The sequence below is a fragment of the Stegostoma tigrinum genome, chromosome 20, assembly GCF_030684315.1.
Source record: "Stegostoma tigrinum isolate sSteTig4 chromosome 20, sSteTig4.hap1, whole genome shotgun sequence".
NCBI classification, from domain to species: domain Eukaryota; kingdom Metazoa; phylum Chordata; class Chondrichthyes; order Orectolobiformes; family Stegostomatidae; genus Stegostoma; species Stegostoma tigrinum.
In genome coordinates this window covers 11,318,083-11,340,275 of record NC_081373.1, presented here as the reverse complement: position 1 = coordinate 11,340,275, position 22,193 = coordinate 11,318,083, and the positions used below count along the sequence as shown (strand labels likewise).

Below are 22,193 nucleotides of genomic sequence, written 5' to 3'. Positions count from 1 at the left end.
ACGTACGTTCACAACAGTGTGTAACATTTATAAGATGCACTGCATTAACTCACCAAGTCTCTTTAGACAGCACCTTCCAAACCCACAACCTCTGCCACCTAGAAGGTCAAGAGTAGCAGAAGCATAGAAACACCATTACATTCAAGTTTCAGTTAAGGCGACACACCATCCTGACTTGAAACAACTGTGTTATCAAGTCACTGTCGCTGGCTAAAAATGTTGGAACTCCCGTCCTAACGGGACTGAGGATGTCGCTACTGTACAAGGACTGCAATGGTTCATAAAGAACAATGACCACCACCTTTGCCAGGGCAATTAGGAACAGGCAATAAATTCTGATTTAGCCAGTGCTTTCTCATGAATGAATGCAAATGATATCTTCTCTGTACTGTATATATAACTGAATTCCTTAACCCCATGTGTCATTCTGGTAAATGTCCTCTCCACCCTGTCCAAATCATCAGGGAGTTTGTTTTTCATTTGGTCGTGGGATTTAGATGATGCTGTCAAAACCACATTTATTGGTTGAGGCAAAAAATCTTCAACTAAGATGAAAAGAGTAGCATGTTATGAAATTGTTCAGACAGTTTGTCACCATTAAAAATAACTTACTTAATTCTGTGTTTTCCCTAGACTTTGTTTTACCATTTGATTTTCACTATCTATAATATTTCATCTCCCGTTTTGTTGAAGAAAATTGCAGAGTTGCAATAAAAGGTAAGCTGGATAAGTACATGAGGGAGAATTTAAGGCTTCCTAGTATTACAGAATAGCATTGTGACCATTCTTGAAGGCAGCTTGACATGAATGTTGCAGTTTATTAGTAGAATTAATGTTCTCCTGTCAGTGTTGTCTACCTACTGTGGCAGTGATAAATTTGATTAGATAGTTTGAACTGTGCAGCAGTTCCCTGGCAAGTGTCCTGAGATTTGCTGCCACTGACACCCCATTCAGGAAGTTACGTGTGGAATGTCTGGTTGTAAGAAACGGCTAGAAATGTTTTACAGTGAATGATCGATGCTGTGTTATTTGCAATGCGAGTCTAGGGCATCACTTATGAAAACATATTTTCTCACACTCGCTTGTTAGCACTGTTAGCACTTGTTATTTCAGACGCATGTTTCTTAAAACCTTCAAAGCGCAGGATTGGAATAAATACTAACAGCTTTTGGTGTGTTAACATACATTGTTTCTGCTGATGGTATTTGTTAGTCATTTCTATTGTTCTTATTTAATTCGTGGAAAGTGGGCAACATTGGCTGGGTGAGCTTTTACTGCCTATCCCTAGTTCCCCTTGAGAAGGTCATGGTGAGCTGGGTTCTTGAACCGCAGCAGTCCATAAACTTAAGTTGACCCACAGTCCCCTTACAGAGAGAATTCCAGGATTTTGACGCAGCGATATTTCCAAGTCAGGATGTGTGTGGCTTGGAGGGGAACTTGAAGGTGTTGATGTTCCCATTGCATGTGCTGCCATAGTCATTGAGTCAAACTACATGGAAACAGACCCTTCAGTCCAACTTGCCCATGCTGACCAAGCTTCACAAACAAAACTAGTCCCATTTGCCTCCATTTGGTCTATGTCCCTCTTAATCTTTCCTATTCATGCCCCTGTCCAAATGTCATTTAAATGTTGTAACTGTACCTGCATCTATTACTTCCTCTGGCAGGTCATGCCATATATGAACCACCCTGTGCGTGAAAACATTGATCCTCGGGTCCCTTTTAAATCTTTCCCCTTTCACCTGAAAATTATGCCACCTGGATTTGAAGTCCCCCACCTGAGGGGAAAAGACCTTTGCTATTCACCTTATCTATACCCTTAATGATTTTACAAACCTCGATAAGGTCATTCCTCAACCTCCTATGCTCCAGTGCAGTAATGTCCCAGATCATTTAGCCTCTTCGTATAACTCAAACCCTCCATTCCTGGTAACATCCTCGTAAATCTTTTCTGCACCCTCTGCAATTTAATAATATCCTTCCTCTAGCAGTTCGACTAGAACTGTACACAATACTCCAAAAGTGGCTTCACCAACATTCTGTAGGACCAAACATGCCTTCTCAACTACTAAGCTCAGTGGAGTGAGCAATAAGGCAAGTGTGCCAAACACCGCCTTTACCACTCTGTCCAACTGTGACACGACTTTCAATGAAGTATGTACCTGAAGCCCTAGGTCTCTGTTGCCCAATACTACCTAGAGCCCTACGATTAACTGTGTAAGAACTCGTAGAATCATAGAATCCCTGTGTGGAAACACGCCCAACAGCCCAACAAGTCCACACTGACCCTCAGAGCATCCCAGCCAGACCCATTCCCCATAACCCACCCAATCTACACATCTTTGGACATGCAGGCACAGGGAGAATATGCAAACTCCACACAGACAGTCGCGTGAGGGTGGAATCAAACACAGGTCCCTGGTGCTGTGAAGCCACCGTGCTGCCCTTTTTTCCAAATCATAGAATCGTAGAATCCCTACAGTGTGGAAACAGGCACTTCGACCCAACAAGTTCACATCAACACTCAGAGCATCCCACCCAGCCCCATCTCCCTGTAATGCATCTAATCTACACATCTCTAAACACAATGAGCAATTTAGCATGGCCAGTCTACCTAGCCTGCACATCTTTGGACTGTAGGAGGAAACCGGAGCACCCAGAGGAAACACACAGACTCGGGGTTGAGGGGGCGCATGGTGGGTATCTTGTCCTTCTAGTTGGAAGTGGCCATCAGCATGAAAGATGTTGTCTAAAGATCTGTGGTATATTTCTGCAGTGCATCTTGTAGATGGTGCACACTGCTGCTACTTGGCTTTGGCGGTGGGAATGGATGCTTGTGGATGTGGTGCCAGTCAAGCAGCTGCTTTGTCCTGGGTGATGTCAAGCTTCTTGCTGTTGGAGCTGCACACATCCAGGCAAGTGGGTAGTATTCCATCGCACTCCTAACTTGAGCCTTTATAGATGGAGGACAGGCTTTGGGATTCAGGAGGCTTTGCATTGATGACTAGATTTGAAGGCTGACCAATGATCCAACAGCAGCACTGCGACTAACCGTAATTGCGACCAACTCCATTGGAGTGGGTGCTGATTTGATTCGTCTTCACTAGAAGAAGTTTGAAAGCAGATTGATGCACAGGAATCCAGCAAGGTATATATTCAAATTTTATGACAGTCATCAGGAAAATATTGATTTTGTGTAACTACCAGGTGCCATATGATGGAGAATTCTGTATCCATTTGTAATCTGTAAAGAATGTCGCTGATGAACGCAAAAGACGTCCAAGTTGCTAAATACGTACTGACTTAAAGAAACTCATTGCTTTTCAAATGAACCAGTTGTGAAAGGCTGTGTCTAGAGGTAGCCTTGAGCTCTATCCTCATTTGCACTGAGTTAGGCTGTTCTTGAAATGGAGGACCAAGCACGGTGTGTACAATTGGCTGTAGCCAAATGACCAGAGGGGAGGAAAGACTTGACCATTGTAGTTGGATGAACACAGCAGGCCGAGCACAAAAGCTGACGTTTCGGGCCTAGACCCTTCATGGGTCTAGGCCCAAAACGTCAGCTTTTGTGCTCCTGAGATGCTGCTTGGCCTGCTGTGTTCGTCCAGCCTCACATTTTATTATCTTGGATTCTCCAGCATCTGCATTTCCCATTATCTCGGATTCTCCAGCATCTGCATTTCCCATTATCTCTTGACCATTGTAGTGACTGTTCTTCAGTGAGAGAGTGTGTGTGTTTTGTGAGGGGCATGTATAGAATTAGGCTCAGCCATTCTGCCATGATTGTGTGCATACGAAGATAGTCGGACACCTGTCTTCTCAGTGGAAGTTGATGAGTAGTGCAGCAGCCTGTAAGAATGACTGACTGAATTTTTAAAAATTATTCTTATTTTTCACAGGTCCATGCTTGGGAACGTGAAAACATAAAGACCTTTTAAACTCGTAAGAAAAGGAATCAATTGTCTATGAATACAAAGGCTTGAGGAAGCAACAAGATTAGATAATGTTGCACATAGAGTAAAGCAGGGGGTACAATCTTCATGATCTAAATCAACCATTTCTTTGCTATAACGTTCAAACCCTCAAACTTTAGTGTGGTTAGCCTGTGTGTCCAGTTTACAAACTTATTAATTCCTACTACCTAAACTTGCTGATCCTCAGTTGAAGCAGCTGCAATTGCTCTTAATTGAACATCTGAAAAGGAGAATCCCTTAAAATCTAGAAACATCTTCATGCACATGCTACCTGTTGACTTTTCTCTGTATAATTTTTTTGCTTTTGCTTTTGCATTTGTATTCATAATGCCTGTGTAAACTCGACAAGCTGCAAATTCCTTCCCCCTGCACCCTCCTTTATTATGTAAGACACCTGCGGTAAGATGTAATTAGTGTGGCCAGTCTATATTGACAGTTCCCACTATAAATGTGAACATAAGAGTTGTAATTTGAACTTAGATGGCAGCTGTTCAATTTTAATGCTTGTTTCTGTGATTTGCCTCAGATCAAAATTACCTCAATATTTGGAATAGGAATAGAGAACGTAAGGGCAAGTTGTTGCGGTCTAAAATTACGATATTTGTACTTCAAGTTATCTACTCTCTAACCCCCTTTCATTTGAAAACTACTTGTGGTCTTGACCCTCCATGTGTAGTGCAATGGGAGATCGGCATCTAGTTTGAAGAGGTGGTAGCATATTGACAGTTTTCACTGGATGTTTCTGCGGCATGGATTTAAATTGCACCTTGGTAAATTTTATTCACATTTTACAAATCTGAAATGTAAAACCAGTCTCAAAAATGATAGCAATGAAATTATCATTGTTGTAAATGCTCATTCATTTCACTTAAGTCCTTTAGGGGGGAAATCTGCTGTTCTTACCCGGTATGCCCTACATGTGACTCCAGACCCGCAGCAATATGGTTGATTTTTAACTGCTTTTTAAGTCAGTTTCAGGGTAGTTAGGGATTAGCAACAAATGCTTATAGAGGTATAGCACTGAGTCTTAGAATCCCTACAGTGTAGATAGAGGGCTTCGGCCCATTATGCCTGTGCTGACACTCTCTGAAGAGCATTCTGTCCAGATGACCCCTGCAACCCCACAATTACCATCACTAATACACCTAGCCTATAAATCTCTGAACAAGCTATGGGGCAATTTAACATGGCCAATCCACCTAACCCGCACATCTTTGGACTGGGGGAGAAAATGGAGTATTTGGCAGAAACCCATGCGTTGGAGGTGGTTCAGAGGAGGTTTGCTAGATTGATACCTGGAATGAGTAGATTGGTTTATGAGGGGGGAAAAAAATGACTGGACAGGCTGTGCTCATTTCCACTGGAGCTTAGAAGAGTAAGGGCTGATTTAATTAAGTGTGTAAGGTCCTGACTAGCCTTGATAAGATGGATGTGGAAAGGATGTTTCCCTGTTATTGGTGAGTCCAGGACTAGTGTTTTAAAATTAGGAGCTCATCCTTTTCAGACAGAGGAGAATTTTTTTTGAGGATTATGAATCTTTGGACTACTTTGCCTCGGAAGGCAGAAGGCATGGAATATTTTCAAGGTGATTATTGTTAGACAGCTAACCAAGAATTATCAGGGCTGATGGGAATACGGAACACAAACAGATAAGCCATGATCTTTTTGAATGACAGAATGAACTCAAAGGGCCAAATGGCCTACTTCTGCTTCTAATTCATGTGTTTGTAAGAGACAGTTTTGTGGACTATACTTTAGTACAGACGAGGAAAGATAGCTCACAATCGATAGCCAAAAGGGAAATTCTTTGTTGGGGTGGAATTCAGCAATATGTGTACATGTGAGATTGCCAGAGTGAATAATTGAGATAGTGAAAATATTTATTTCAGCTGACATTTTAGTGGTTGCTTTAATTACCTAAACATGGCCCAAGGGTCCACTGTAGATCATCTGGCAAAAGTGTTTAAGGAGTGAGTAAGAGCTGGAGATTTGCAAGGTTTAGAATCTTACTATATACAGTGGAGACCATTTTTAGAAATATATAAATTTACTTTACTACAGTGAAAACATTTATATACAAAGTTTTAGACATTCTGACAGACAACCTTTTTAAATGTGTACCTTATGCCTCACTCCAAATGGAATTTCTTCTGATCCTGATCCCTACAACTCCTTCAGCCTGCGTAATCACTTCCTCCTTCTGTTCCTCCATGTCTGGCTGGACCTTTCCCTTTTTGAACCCTTCCACTGACATTATCTCTGCAAACCCTTTCTGCCTTATCCCTTCAGAAGTTTCTTGAATTTTAACCTAACCCTTGAACCACAACTCTCCTCTTCTCAACCATTTTTCCTCCTGTGAACTGCCCTGTGCTGGTTCAGTGGTAATCCAAATTTGCTTTTCGTTTATGGGATATGGGTTGCTGATCGGGCCAGCATGAAGGTAAGCTGCCCACTGCAGTCCACTTGTGCATGTTCACCCAGAGTACAGTTGGGGAGAAAGTCCGAGGGTTCCTGAAGGAAAGATATATTTCCAGGTCACGACAGTGAATGAATCAAAGGGGGAAATGCAGGTGGTAGTGTTCCAATCTACCTTTTTCCCTTCACCTTCTAGATGAAAGTGGTCATGTGTTTGGAAGTTTTAAAAAAAACAAATAGCTGGAAAAGCCCAGCAGGCCTGGCAGCAACTGTGGAGAGAAAAAAAACAACTTTTTGGCTACATTGACCCTTCTTCACAACTAATTGTAACTGGATAAAAGTTGGTATATATGCTGAGTAGTTGATGAGTGGAGAGAGAACAACAGTTGGATGCTCAAAGGAATGGGTGAAAGTCAGCCCTGGGAGAATCAGTAGCTGCTATTGGGGACCATTGTAGTGGCTGACAATGGTCATGTCCTCTCCTTGGGCCCCACACACCAGACCTTGTCATCACATGGACTGCTGTACAAACAACCCATTGATTATCCCAGGTTGATTTTCACCTATTTCTTTGTGTATTCAACTGTTTCTCTTTTTGGGCTTCAGCTTCATCTATTGTTTACTCCAGCCTCTCCCACCCCACCTTCAGTGACATACCAACCTTTTTCTCATTAAAATCAGTTCTGAAGAAGGGTCAGTAGACCAAAATGTTAATTCATCATTCTGTCCACAGATGTTGCCAGACCTGTTGAGTTTTGCCAGAAATTTCTGTTTTAATTTGATTTCCAGCATCCATATTTGTTTGAGTTTTGACATGGGTTTGGAAGGTGGCTTAGTGAATTTCTCCCAGTGAATCTTGTGGATTGTACACTCTGCTGCTTCTGAATGTTGGTGGTGGGTAAAATGAGTGTGGTTGGAACTGCACTTATCCAGGCAATTGAGGAGTATTCCTTCACACTTCATACTTTTGCCTTGTAGATAGTGAAGAGGCTTTGGGAATCAGGAAGTGAGTTATTTGCTGCAGATTCTAGCCTCTGCCTTGCTCTTGTAACAATACTTATACCGCTGCTTCAGTTTCTGGTCAATGGTAACCCCCTCCAGGATGTTGATACTGGGCGTTTCAATGTTGGTACTACCCTTGAATGTGAAAGGGTGATGTTTACATTCTCTCTTACTGGAGGTGACCATTGCCTGGCACTTTTGTGGCATGAATGCTACCTGGCACCTAATGATAGAGGAAAGGTCATTGATGAAGCACTTGAAGATGGTTGGGCCTAGAACCAAGGCTGTAATGAGGTCAGAAGCTGAGTGCCCCTAGCGGAACCCAAACTGAGCATCAGTGAGCAGGTTAATGCTTAGCAGGTACTGCTCAATAGCATTGTTGACAACTTCCATCACTTTGATGCTCGCGATTAGACTGATGAGGCATTGATTACTTGGCTTAGATGTGTCCTGGTTTTTCTGTGCAAAAACAATTTTTCATGTTGTCAGCAAGATGCCAGTGTGGTTGCTGTTCTGGAACAGCTCCAAGAGATCGCACCACCGAACATTGTCAGTAATGGCAGGGCCAACGAACAGAGGCCCTGTTATGTAATGTTTGGCATGAGTACCAGAAACGAATGTGCATTTTACTTTCTGCTCAATGAATTGTGATGATTCATTGCTTGTGAGATTAGGTAAAAAAGATTACGTAGTAAATTGCAAAAGAGAATTTGGCACGTACTTAAAGGGACATTTAGGGGCATAGGAATCAAGTGGGATGCAGTGGATAACTCTCGCAAAAAGACAGTACATTCATGCTGGGCCAAATTTCCATCTTTACTTTTCTGTCATAGAGGTTTTCAGCATGGAAACGTGCTCTTTGGCCCAGTTTATCCAAACTGCCCAGTTTTCACAGTTAGTCTAGCCCTATTTGTCCGCATTTAGCCTATATCCCTCCATCCTTATCCCATCCATGTACCTGTCCAAATGTTTCTTAAATGACAAAAGTGTACTCACTTCTGCCACTACCTCTGGGAGCATGTTCCAGATACTCACCAACCTCGGTGTGAAAAAATTATCCTTCTGGATCCTTTTGCATTTCTAGCCTCTCATCTTAAACCTATGCCCTCTAGTTGTCGACTCCCCTACGATGGGGAAAAGCTGTTGGCTTTTATCTACCTTATCCATGCCTGTCATGGCATTATAAACCTTTATAAGGTCACCCCTCAGTCCTCCATGCTTCAGGGAAGAACGTCCCAGCCAATGTAGTCTATCCTTTTAATTCAGATCTTCAGTTCATGAATCCGCTTCCTTGGTTGTGAAGGTACATTGGATCATCCTGAGATTGTAGCATTGTTATAGGAATACAAGTATTTTCTTTTAACTGAAGTGACAGGATTTAGCAGACTAACCTAGCGTGGGTTGCAAGCCGTAGATGAAAGCAGCTTGGACCTGTCTAAGTAAAACGACATCAATTATGATCGTGTGTGCCATATCCTCTCCACACTCTGGGTAAAGATGTTTCTCCTGAACACCTACTTGGAATTATTTGTGACAATCAATATTGTTCAACTGTGTTTTGGTTTCCTGCTTCATTGTAAATGAATTTGAGTTTAGTCTGCAAAACTTGTCTATTTTAGCCCAGGATTTTCAGTCCGACCACAGGAATTAACTTCAAAATTAGCAAATGGTATAGAACGCGGAAATGTAGTAAATAATGAGCTGAATGATAACAGATTTTAGGAAGGTATAAGCCAGTGGAATGGGTGGACACATGATGGATGAAATTTAATAGAAAGAATTGTGAAGTGATGTGTTTAGATTGGGAGAATGAGGAGAGGCAATGCCAAGTAAGTGAGACTGTATAATTTTAAGAAGGGCACAAGAGACCTAGCGATGTAAATACACATGCTTTCAAGGTGATGTGACAGATGGAGAAGGCTGTTAAGAAGATATAAGGGCTCCAGGACTTTTAAAATAGAGAAATAGGGTACAAAAGCAAGGAGGTTATGTTAATCCTTCATAAAGCACTGATCAGGCCTAAGCTAATGTGGTGTGTTCAGTTCTGAATGCCACATTTTAAAAAGGATGAAAATGTCTTCAGGTGCAGAAGAGATTTACTTGAATGTGTCTTGCCAATTATCTTTTGGTGTGGACTCATTGTCTTGATATTAGCTTCGTTTAACACCTCAGACTGCCCTCTTTTTTTCAGTTTAGCTTAAAATTCAAAGCATACGTGCAAGGAATCCAGGATTATTTATGTTTTCATCACCTGCACCTTCGGTCTGTTGGAGTCTGAAATGCCAGGCTCCTCTGTGGCAGCTGCAGCTAGTTTCCTGTTTATGGTATAACTCCATGTGCACAGTGACATGATGAGTTTACACTCGAGGAGCATTGAGATTTCCTGAGAAGAGAGAAGCACTTCCCATTAACATTGTGGTATCTCTGCCTTGTGTGTGCTGCAAATCATGCCTAGCAATAAATAAATTTCTAGGAGGATGTAAAACCCAGTTAGAAAGTAGGAAGGCAAGTATCACTTTCCAACTTGCTCCCAGTTCACAGATAAACCCTTAGAGACGTGCATGGAGCAGGCATTCCTCTTGTAATCTCCTCCCCTCCCCATCAGTCAGACACGCCAAAGCTCCAAAATGGGTCTGTACCTGTTTACGAGAAAGAAAGCTGTTTTCTTGTGGACTATTATTTGGCACTTCTTGTCGTGTTTTTGATGATGATCTAATAATCAGTCACTCCATAGGAATGGTTAACTCTGAAACAGTAAAATACGTTATAAGTTACAAAACAGGCATTGCAGCAACTAATTGATTTCCATGTCCCAAACCAACTGGCATGCACGGTCACAACATTGTATACACACAGCACATTGAGTCCTTTAAAAGTAAATCGTTTCATAGCAAAGTACATATGCAACAGCCATCACTTCCCTGGGAGTAAGTTGCTCCTTCCTGAGGCTCGTAGCCTGCAAAGCAATAGGTGCAGGGCTGCCTGTTTTCAGAAAATTACAGTCCTCCAAGGATAGTTTACAGTGATGCCATACACCAGCTGCTGCCTTTCAGCCAAATAATCAAGACATTCAATTGGCATTAAGTTGAATAATGAGGGGTCCTCTTGCTTTCCGAATGGCCACAAGCGACAGTGGGAAGCCACATTAGTTAATCTCCAAGCAACACCAAAATACATGTGGCAGTGAATGAATTTGCCCTGGAGATCCCAAAAATGACTAGGAAAATTCATGCAGGAGACAACCTGTCAGATCAGTCACCCTCCGTAAATGGAATGGACAAAATCAGCAAGTAGTCTGATCACAGGCTGGTGCATTCTTGTGTTTGCTTCTGATAGGAATGTAGTGAACGAATCTCAAAGCCTGTCTTACAATACTCTGAATTACTTAATATGCAGTCACTGTGTTCAAGACAAGCATGTTACCATTTAGCTCTGACCTTATCAGTCCTCAGGAAGTGTGTTTAGCCTGATGGCTTTTTGTACATGGAAGTGTGTGTCAGCTTTTTTTAAAACAAAGTATTTGTGGCTAACTCATGCCTGGTGTCTTGTGCTAATTTAAATACCATTGTGTCTAGGAAATTAATGTTTTCCTTGTGTGTTGTGGCTTTAGGTTCAATGGAGCAGTGATGATTATTGAATATATTGATTTTTGTTTTCTGTAATTCTCCTCCTGATGTGTAGTCAATGCTGCAGTGTTGGGTAATGCAGCTAACAAAGCACGCGCATCAAGAAGCCCAGACAACAATAAATGTCCAGACGATCTGAATTTTTTTTTGTGACAGTGGTTGAGATACGAAAAACGGTTAGGATAACTCCCTTGCTCTTTATCACAGTTGCCCTGTTGCTTGAGAAGTCAGACCTATCCTTGCTTTGACATGTCGTCAAAAGGTCGCACCATCATCCAGATGTCTTTGCACATTAATGCTTGCCAGAAGTGACACATTTCATGCTCGTGACCTGAAACATACCCCATGCATTCAAGCCTCTGCCCTTTTACAAATTACCCAGGAGCTTGGGGAGCCTGTCACTGTCTGTTGCCTTTTTACAGCAAAACAGTAGACAATTAGAGTTGACTTAGCAAGCAGCCAGCACCCTTTTCTGCTGTAGTTCAAGTTGTTATAATCATTTGAAATTTTGCATTTTTTTCATTTATTCCGATGAATGCATTTAAGCTACATGTCTCTCTCTTCAGTGTTACTGTAAGTATGATTTGAGTTTTTCATTTAATACTCTTGGTGCATTTTTAAACGGTTGCCAGAGGCAAAAATTTTAAACATTGTTGCCTTATAACATTTTATCATTAGCATCATGAGACTTTGGTACTAAATTTAAAATGAAAAATGAAAGGAGCTTGGATGGTTCAGAGTTTCAAGTTTTTTCATCCAGTGTAAATATTGCAGAATTAAAGCATGTTATGAAAAGTGATGTGATTTATAAGCATACAAGACTGTGAACTTCAGCCGTTCATCTCGTTGAGTTATATTCTTTCCATGGACCAAGTAGAAACCACTTTGTAGACATATGACTTTACTTCGCTTTCTGAACTTGAGCTCATGAAACAACAAATACGTGGAACTAGTTTGCTGAACATTTCAGACCTTGCTGGCATAAACCAATTGTGTGCTTATTTGAATAAAGTACCATAGTGAGCGCACAAATGTACAATATGTTTCCAAAACAGCCCTCCTTTCCACCCTGCCACCTCTGGATAGTGGTAATGTTGTTTAGATATGACATGTTGGAAAGAGGAAGGGATATAGTTCACAGAGCTGGTTTCCAGGACATCCACAAGACACAGGCTCACCACCAGGATATACTGTATTTCACTGCTCCAAAAAAAAACAGCTTGAGCAATTTTTGAGGGACTATTAAGTAACAGCTGCAGCAAGCAAATTCTTCAAACAGTTGAGCTAACTTGGCAAAGTTGGTCAGCCAAGATTTATGCCCAGTCTATTTGGAAGGAGGAGAAATGCACTCAAGTTGATCTATACCATCTATTGTTATCAATCTGAACTTCTTCACCAAAATGTGCCCTGTGATAATAGAGCAACACAAGATGTGGCACGTCATTGGCAGAATTCAGTTAATACAACAAGAGATCTTTCAACCCCCTATAGCAGCTGGAGAACCAGTAGGAACCTCCTGTCACTTCTCAGAGGGACCCCATGCATTTTAAGTGCAATCAGGCACTTACCAGGACCGCCTGTGCAAGCAAGGCCTCTCCTGGGAATTGACAGCCAATCAGAGGCCAGCATCTAGCTCCCCATCACCAGCAATGCGATCGGAAGAAGTGGCCAATGCTGATAATGCTCGGGGACCTTTGGCACAGACCATCACAGGATCTGAGAAGATAAGCAGGTTGATTGGGATTAGGCTCACCAGCCAGTGGTGGAGAGAGTAGTGGTGTTTAGAAGTGAGAATAGAAGATGGCTTTCAGAAGCCACCCTCCTCACCTTCCAATGCCATGTCCTGTAAATAGGTACTGAGTGCCTTGATTGAGGGAACCCTTCCTTGTTGCTGGCTGTCTGGGTGACTGAGCAGGTCTGTGGCTGCAGGGGAGATTTGGGTAAATCTGATTAAATCCCAAGCCACCACTAAACCCTAGTAGGCTCAGTGATTATTGACTTTAAGTGGATCATCAATGAACCTAATTGGAATCCTGCCACTAAGTTTAGGCCATTTTCTCACCACTGACGTTGTAAGATGAATACATGAATCTCCCAGACCTCTTTAGGTTTCATTAAATTCTTGTTTAGAAAACCCAACTTTTGAAATGTTGCAGAATGGGAAGCTTATGTAGGTGTGCTTACATATAGTGGTTTACCCTGTTATTCCATCAAGTAGTGTTCCTGTAACATTCCTGCTCTTGCCCTTCTCAGTAGAAATCATAGGGAAAATACATATCATCAAAGTCACCTCATTGAGTAGGCAGTATGCATTCATTAGATGCAAACCAGAGAGTGGTGGGCGTGTGGAACACGCAGCCAGCAATGGTAGTGGAGTCAGATACATCAGAGACATTTAAGTGACTTTTGAAAAGGCATATGGATGATAGTATAATGGAGGGAATGCAGGGCAGTTTGATCTTAGGATAATAGTTCAGCACAGCATTATGGGCCAAAGGGCCTGTACTGCGCTGTGCCATTCTGTGTTCAGTGAGTTTGTAAATACATTGGGGATTTAGGGGAGGATCAATATTGTGTTCAGTGTCATGAAACTTTCTCAAAAGAATGCGACATCCCCATGACCTCTGAGAATTTCTTGCTAAAACTGGGGAAGAAGCATTTACAAAGGTGTCAACCATCTCGAACACTTCCAGCAAGCTCAGGTAAATGCTAAGACAAACACACGAAGAAAATAGAGTTGCAAGTAGACTGTGTAGTGAAGAAACTGTTTGGTACGCATACCTTTGTTGGTCAGTGCATTGAATATCGGAGTTGGGATGTCATGTTGTTGCTGTACAGAACATTCTTGAATTACAGAGTTTAGTTCTGGTCTCTCTGCTGTAGGGAGGAAGTTGTTAAACTTGAAAGGTTCAGAAAAGATTTACAAGGGTGTTGACAGAGTTGAAGGGTTTGATCTGTAGACAGAGGCTGAATAGGCTGAGGATGTTTTCTCTGGAGCATCAGAGGTTGAGGGGTGACTTTATGGAGGTCTATGAAATCATGAGGGGCATGGATAGAGTGAATAGTCCAGGTTTTTCCTCAGGGCTGGGGAAAACTAGAGGGGGTAAGTTTAAGGAGAGAGATTTAAAAGGTACCTAAGCGGCAGTTTTTTCATGCAGTAGGTGGTGTATGTACAGAATGAGCTGCCAGAAGAAGTGGTGGAGGCTGGTGTAATTACAACATGTACCCATCCAGATGCCTTTTACATCAATTGGAAGAGTTTGGAGGGATATGGGCCAAATGCTGGCAAATGGGACTAGATTAATTTAGGATAAGTGGTCAGCTTGGACCAATTGGGCCAAAGGATCTGTTTCTGTGCTGTATATCTCTATGACTCTTAAGTGTTTGCAAACCTGAGCATCTCATCCGCCTTATGCAGGAAACTGCTCTGTCCTGGATGGCGTTGAGCTTAGCTGATGTTGCAACTATATCCCCACAAGAGAGTTGTGCATTTTCAACTGCATTTCTGTCTTGAGACATTGGTGTGTTCAGAGGCAAAGCACTCATTCAGAACAATCTGATTTCTGTTCTTGTAATCATGATTGTGCTGTTAATGATGTCTGCAGTGTTGTTTGTTAATGGTGCTTCCTAAGCTTCATAGTTACATTAAACTTTTAGCTCATAGTAGCATAGGAATGAGGTTCGCCCAAATCTGGTCAAGCAGGTGGGCCCTCTGTCACTGTCACTGAAATAAAGAATGTGCTTATGTTCATGTAACACCTTTTATAATGATATTTATATATTCTGAAAAGATTTGATTGCAGTGGACTTTTTTTTTGAGGAGGCCACTATTGCTGTGTAGAACAATGTAGGTGACATTCAGGGGTGAATCACCTATTGTTGTTGAGTGCAGAATGATTGACATAATGTAAGAAGAACTTCCTACATTTGTTCAAGTAGCTATAACTAATCAAGTGAACAATTGGAAAAGGCAAGCAAGGACTCATTGATAACATCTTATCTGAAGAATGGCAACATTGTGGTAGCAGGACAGACTATTGGATTTTGGAGTGGGACTTGAGCCTGCAATATTCTGGCTGTAAGTTAAAAGTGCTAGCACCTGCGCCAAGCTGCTGAGTGCCTACTTCAGCTTAGTGCATGAAGGCTTTTTCAAAATATTAAGCAACGTATTTGCAGAAAAGATTAGAACCTCCACATTGTCTCTTTGTACCCTGCAACCCCAATACTCAACCCTGCTGCTCTCAACCTTGGCTCAGGATTCTACCTATCTAAACCATTATTTTCTTTTCACTTCCTTAGCTACCTTTCACGTAAATAGCTGATACTTACACAACACATCACATTGTATACTGAAAGCATGAAAAGCTCCTAAATTGGTCAAACAGTCACATGACTGCATACAGTGTGTAAGTAGCTCTTACTGAACAAGTCAAGCAAGGCTATGTCAACACACTAATGTTTCTCTTCATTCTTGTCAGCTTAATATTCCATGCTATATCATTGAAGCTTCACAGTTGAGTTGACCTCTACTGATGAGTGAGAAAGTGTTCAATCTGCATTGCCTCTGATCCAGGTCCAAAACTGCCTCAGCTTCTGTTCTTAAGTTTCAGTACGCAAACAATTTTGGTGTATGCCTACACGTAGTGTCTGAACTCCATGCCATCATACACATTCACAGAAGCATATGAGTGAATGGGACTTAGGTTGAAGATCAGAACACAGTGGCCCTGTACCAGCCTGTTCCTGCCATTCAACACTGTCCCCTGACTATCTAGATCTACAGCAAAGCCTCTTCCCCAGAACTATTCTTAAAAATTTCCTCTCCATTTCAAATGCATTAGCATCTTTCCTATAGTTTGGTGCCCAGGATTGTACGCAATACTCAAGCTGAGGTCTAACAAGTGTCTTATACAAGTTCAGCATTACCTCCTTGCAGTTGTACTTGCTGCCTTTTACTCTAATGCTCTATAGTATTAATAGAGCTGTCTGCTGTCCTACAACCTTCAGTGATCTGTGCACACATACATACAGGTTTCTGTGCTCCTGTATCTCTTATTTTATATTATCTATCCATGTTCTTCCTGCCAAAATTCATCACTTTTCTGCATTGAAGTTTCCCTGCCACCTATCTGCTGACTCCGTCAACATGTCAGTATCCTTTTGAAGTTCTGCACTGTCCTCCTTACAGTTTACAGTGTTTTCATGCTTTGTGTCATTCATATTAACTTTGAAATTGTCTCATACACACCAAGATCTGGATCATTAATACGTAACAGGAGAAGCAAAGCACCGAGTGCTGACACCTGAGAAACTCCATGACAAACCTTCCTCCAGCCCAAAAAATAATTCATTGACTATTATTCTGTTTCCGATCATTCAACTCAGCTTTAAATCATGTCTTCACTTCTCCCTTTGCTTGACTTCCTATAGCCTAACTCACAACCCCGCATTTTCCTGCCGCAGTACAGACCTCTGATGTTCATGTGTATCAGTGACTTGTGGAGCCAGAAGCCAGTGTGTTCTTACACCATTTAGTTATCTGGTCAATGCTCAGAGGCAGACTGGCTTAAGATGGGCTTTCCTGTACAGAAATAGAACAGTTAAAGAAAGTTAATCTCTGTGACAGCGTCACTCTTCAGATTCTGAGCTTTAGATTGGCTGATGGCAGTCCACTTGAACAGTTATGAAAGAGTTAAAATCATGTATTTATAAGTGCTTTGAGCCTAAAATGGAAAAGGAGATGGGAAGGGTGAGAGAAACAGGCGATAACTTTTACAGTGGTTCAAAAAGGAAGCATTGTTCAGAATAGAAGTGAAACTTGAGTAATGAAAAGAAAATGTGATGGGGAATTGGAGAGCACAGTTAAGTTGAAGTGAAAGGGATAAAAGGACGATGAAGAAAGAAAACACTTAAATTTTATTATTTTTTAATTAAAATTGGATTTTAAATGCTTGCTTCCGTTGTGATTATTAGCCCAGTAGTAAAGCTAATCCTGGTCTTTGAGTGATTTCATTGCTGTAGTATTAAAAGCCTGTGAGCTGGAAAATTTATGAAGAGGTTGGTCCAGGGAGAGAGGAATTTTGCTAGGTTTGAAGGGTTAAAGTCAATTGCAAATACATGATAACAACTAAATTACAACTTATTATTTCTTTCTCCTTTCTAAAAGAAAAGTTAATAGTAATACATTTTGGATAATGTGCCAACTTGTTTTCAAAATGGCATTCCAAAATGTTAGCAGTATCTGAGAATTTCCAAGGGTGTGAGACAATCTGTCAAAAAAGAGTTTGGCTTGGATTTAGGATTAAATTAGTCTGCTGTCTTTGGTTTCTCAATTCCCTTCCCAGCCTTGCCTCTCTCCATCTCTAACCTCCTTCTGTTTGACAGCCCTTCTCTGTAGAATCTCTGTGCTCCGGTTCTGGCTTTTTGCACATCCCTGATTCTCATCGTACTGTTGATCGTACCCCACGCCATCTGCTTTGGTGCCTCTAGTTACTGTAAACCCCTCTCTCTCTGCTTTAAGAATTTCTTGGAAGCCAACCTCTGACCAAGATTTTTTTGTTTCAGAATCATCTTCCCTGATAATACCTTCTGTGGCTTTGTGTTAAATTTTGTTTGCTCTTGTGGGGTGCCTTGGGGCCTTTCACTACGCCAAAGGTGCTGTATAGATGCAAACTATGTTTGTAGTTTGTGTCACAATAGCAATGGGATACAGGGGGGCTGGAATCTAAGCAAAATCCCAGTACTGGGTGAAGTAATGTTTCTACCTGTCATGCAGGGGAGGGGCAAAAACTAATTGGGCATCACCAAGCTCAGGCACAGAGTAGATTATCAATAAGTTGTGACATCTTCACCCAAGACACTTTTCTCCCCTTTCCTACAGCATGCAGCATTGCTTGCTGGAAAGTCTCTTATTTTTATCTCGTCTTGCTCTGACAAATGCAGTCCTGTGACTTTTGTTTATTTAATTGATGCAGTTCAGCGATGATCTCCAATAAGGTGGGACAAAATGAGACCATTTATGACAACTGTGATTCAAGTGAATTAATGTTTAATGATTGTTCCAGAGCATGCTGTGGCAATCAAGAGAATAATAACAGAAGAGGAATGCAGAGTCAGGGTGGAAGAAGCTTTGTTTTAATAGCTGTGCTTTTTAATTTATGTTTTTATTACACTTTTTTTTCCTTCATTTCAGGAAATTGTAACAGCTGCAGTGCCACGTTTTCAGTTCTGAAGAAGCGAGTGAGTGTTTTTTATAAATGTAATTCTGTATTAAATCAATAAGCATAATGTCTGTCTTTTTAAAGAAATTAAATATAAGATTTGAAACTGTTATACAGTGGTGTAAAGGATGGCTGAGGAGGTTTCGAGTTCAAAATGTGTAGAATTGAGCACAAGAATCTAGCCAGACACCTTTTTTTACTGCGCTGTGGGCGGGCGGGGCTGAGGGGTCCCGCTGCGCTGTCGGCGGGCGGGGCTGAGAGTTACTGTGTTGGAGACAGCCCTGAAGGGGCTGTGCAATGTTGAAGCACAGATGATACTGAGCTATTGTTGCTCTGTTAGAGGCATATGTTCAAACCCCATCGCAGTAGCTGGTGGAGTTTACATTCAATTTATAGTAAAAGGCTAGCCTCGTGGATCTATCACTGGTTATTGTAAAGATGCAGCTGGTTCGCCACTGTCCTTTAGAGAAGAAAATCTGCCATCCTTACTTTGGCCTCAATTTGACCCCAGAGCTGCAGCACTGTGGTTGACTCTTGACTGTCCCCTGAAAAGGTCTGGCTAATCATAAAGTTCAAGTGCAATTAGGGACGAGTGACAAATGCTGGCCTTGGCATTGATGCCCACATCCTATGAAAAAACAAGAAAATGTACACTTCAAATAGATTTCATTATCTGTAAATCACTTTGTGATGCCCTGAGGTTGTAAAAGTCACTTTAGAATTTCAAATTCTTCAACGTTGGTCACGACAGCATTTTGCTGATCCATTTGAAGATTGCAATCATATCTTTCACTCACCATCATTTTAATTATTTCTGTACTATGTTCCGGTATGTCTTTATCACACCACCCACCCCCAGTGCCCCACTCGTGCTTGTTCTTTCCTAGCTCAGTGCAATATAAAGTTTACTTATCAGTTAGAATTTGTTACAGACTAAGTGCAGTGTAGAGTCGGGTACTGATAGTTAAAGTCATGTACATACTACATATTGATGCCTAGTGCTAGATGAGCTTTGGATGAGTGCAGTGCAACAGATTAATTGTTGGTAAATAATAACTTGCTGATACACTGAGCTAGTGTCAAGTAACTGCTCCTCCATCACAATTCTTTCTTCTGTCCATGTTTAGCGTAACTGCAGCAACTGTGGCAACAGTTATTGTTCGAGATGCTGTTCATTCAAAGTTCCCAAATCATCAATGGGAGCGACTGGTAACTATTACTTTTACAGCTTCCCTTGTCCTGTGTTTTGTGGCTTCCTTGCAATTAACAATTTTCCAAAAATAGTTTGAAATGGCTGTACAATGTGTATGGATCAGCATGTTTGCTTTGAGAAAAAGACCTGATTCAGTGAGTGATCACACTGTCTGGTGTGGTAGTACATACCTAGAAAGTCTAGGTGTGATTTCCCCTCCGTTGGCTATGCTGAGTATGTGGCTCTCTGTTTCTCGTTCATGACTCTCCTTCAGTGCTTCTGTGCTCAAAGGCATCTGTGATTCTAGCTGGGTCAAAATCCTGGAATTCTTTCCTTGAGGACATTGTGGGCCAATCTAAAGTTGGCGGACTGCAGCGGTTCAAGAAGGCAGCTCACCACCACTTTCTCAAGGGCATCTGGGCATGGGCACAAAATGCTGGCCAGCCAGCAACACCCACATCCCACAAATGAATAGGGGAAAAAAGCTCCTGTCCACTATCAAATAACCCTTATGGCTGGAGATAATTGTGTCTTCCCCCTCTCTTCTCCAAGAGCATGTTAATATATGAAGGCGCATACCAAAATAGCAGCACCACTGTCTATGAAACTCATTGTCGTCTGAGGAGTAAACAGACATCAAAAGAACATGCAAACTGATGAATCTAACTTAATTTCTTCAAATCGAATGTTTTGAACACACATATAGAAATGTCTATGATTTGTTTTGCCTGTTTAAAAACATTTTTGGTACTGATAACTGCATGCAGTAGGATGGACTAGCAGCTTTATAGTTCTCAAAGCTGCCAAACTTCTACTTAGATGGAATCCTGCAGTCTCCACATTCCTGTTTGGAAAATGAGGATTAAATCATTTAGCCCCTCAGAAGCATTCTGGTATTTAATGTAGATCTGACTGATCTTCCGGGTAATTCCATATACCTGCCTTTGTCTCATATCCTGCTTATAATTCTGACAAACAAACCTAGCAGTCTCAGATTTAAAACTAATGATTGACCCAGCATCATTTGCTATTTGAGGGAGGGAGTTCCAAATTTCTGCACCCTGTGTAAGTAGAAAGTTTTTATAAATTCACTTCTCGAAGGCTTGATTCTAATTTTTAGGCTATGGACCATTGTCCTAAAGCCCCAACAATAGGGTAGATAGAAACTATCAGAACCACACGTTAATCTTCTAAATTCTAGGAAATGCAAGTCCTAATTTATGTAATCTCACCTTGTCCTTTTAACCCTTGGACTGCAGGAATTATACTGCTGAACCCTGGACTCTCCCTCCCAAGTCCAGTATATTCTTCCCAAGATAAGATGCCCAGAACTGAACACAGTGCATAGATATAATCCAGTCAGTGCTTTGCATTGCTGTAACCCCAGAGATATTTTTCAGTCAATTTAATTTGATTGGATTTGAATCCAGACCTCTCTTATCATTCAGAATGGAAGTTTGTCTCTACATCTTTTGAGATTTCTGATACAATGCCCTTTGATCTGCCCCAACACTTAACCCTTCCAATAACAAAAGCAGAAGTTGCTCGAAAAGCTGAACAAGTCTGGCACAATAGTTCTGAGGAAGGGTCACTGGATCGGAAGCATTAACTCTGATTTTGTTTTTCTCTTCGCAGAAGTTGGCAGACCTGCTGAGCTTTTCCAGCAACTTCTGTTTTTGTTCCTGATTTGTAGCATCTGCAGTTCTTTCATATTATAATTAGTCCTTCCTTCCTGGTTGGAATGGAAATTGTCAACATCCTGGAAAACCCATCCTAATGGGCAAGGTTGGCAGGAACTCTGTTGGGATTTATGACCAAAACTGCCCACTCCCCTGATTGAATGGGAACAATTGGCAGAATTTATAGTTTCATCCAGTCAGAAAATGTTGACTACGTGTTATATAGTAGTGTAATCTTTTCTATCTCTCTTTCAGCCCCAGATGCCCAACGGGAGACGGTGTTTGTGTGTGCACAGTGTCACTTCATTTTGAGTAAATAGGACGCGGCATCCGCTCTTTCTCCTCCTCTCCTTTTAAATGTAAATTTTATTTTTACGTTTTAACTAAAATGTACTGTATCAGAACTGGAGAATACAGAGATGGGCATGAAATGCATCAGTATGTACAATGAACTCTTCTGCATTAAGGGGTTAGGGCTGCAGACTAGCTATGAGAGCAAAACTGTTTCTGGAATCAATGTTTGTTTGTCATATAAAATAATATATATAGATCTATCTTCACCTCTAAATGCTGCCTTCTACTGTATATACTGTGGGATTAGACCTTTGCAGTTTTCTTTTTGTATGGAGCACTGTGTAGAACACTCTAAAGAGCTGGTAAAACTATCCAGATCCTCATAAACCATGTTTCTTAAGATTGTATTTTATGCTTTTCCTTGAGTTTGATATCTGTGATGGAAGTCTGATATTTTCTCAATAAAAATGACACTGCAGCAAAATATCAGAAGGGCACCACAAGATTTGTGACGCTGTGGAGTTTTTCCTGGATTGGGTGTTTGCCTGTAGTTTTCAGATTATTCATCATAATAAAGTCCTAGAAGTTGCTGTTCAATAATGGGCTTTTTACAAAAAATTTTGTTTCTAAAGTTCCCCCAATTCAACTCTTTATCCTCTTCCTCTTTTCTCCATCCCTTTAAAAGTAACTGGAAATAAATAGAAAAATTAGAGTCATAGAGTCATTGAGCTGTAACAGCGCAGAAACAGACCCTTAAGTCCAACTCATCCATGCTGACCACATATCCTAAA

At 41.3% G+C, this 22,193-nt stretch overlaps 1 protein-coding gene across 2 annotated transcripts in view; it reads left to right on the top strand.

The window, feature by feature from the left end:
• Window positions 1-21,809, top strand: part of zfyve27 (zinc finger, FYVE domain containing 27) — a 175,839-nt gene extending 154,030 nt beyond the window's left edge. For both annotated transcript variants that reach the window (XM_048551283.2, XM_059653001.1), the window contains 3 exons: window positions 18,210-18,256; window positions 19,365-19,446; window positions 21,364-21,809. In XM_048551283.2, coding sequence (XP_048407240.1) covers window positions 18,210-18,256; window positions 19,365-19,446; window positions 21,364-21,428 — 194 coding nt within the window. In that variant the 3' untranslated portion in view covers window positions 21,429-21,809. The remainder of the gene's footprint in view (window positions 1-18,209; window positions 18,257-19,364; window positions 19,447-21,363) is intronic.
• The last annotated feature ends 384 nt before the right edge of the window (window positions 21,810-22,193 follow it).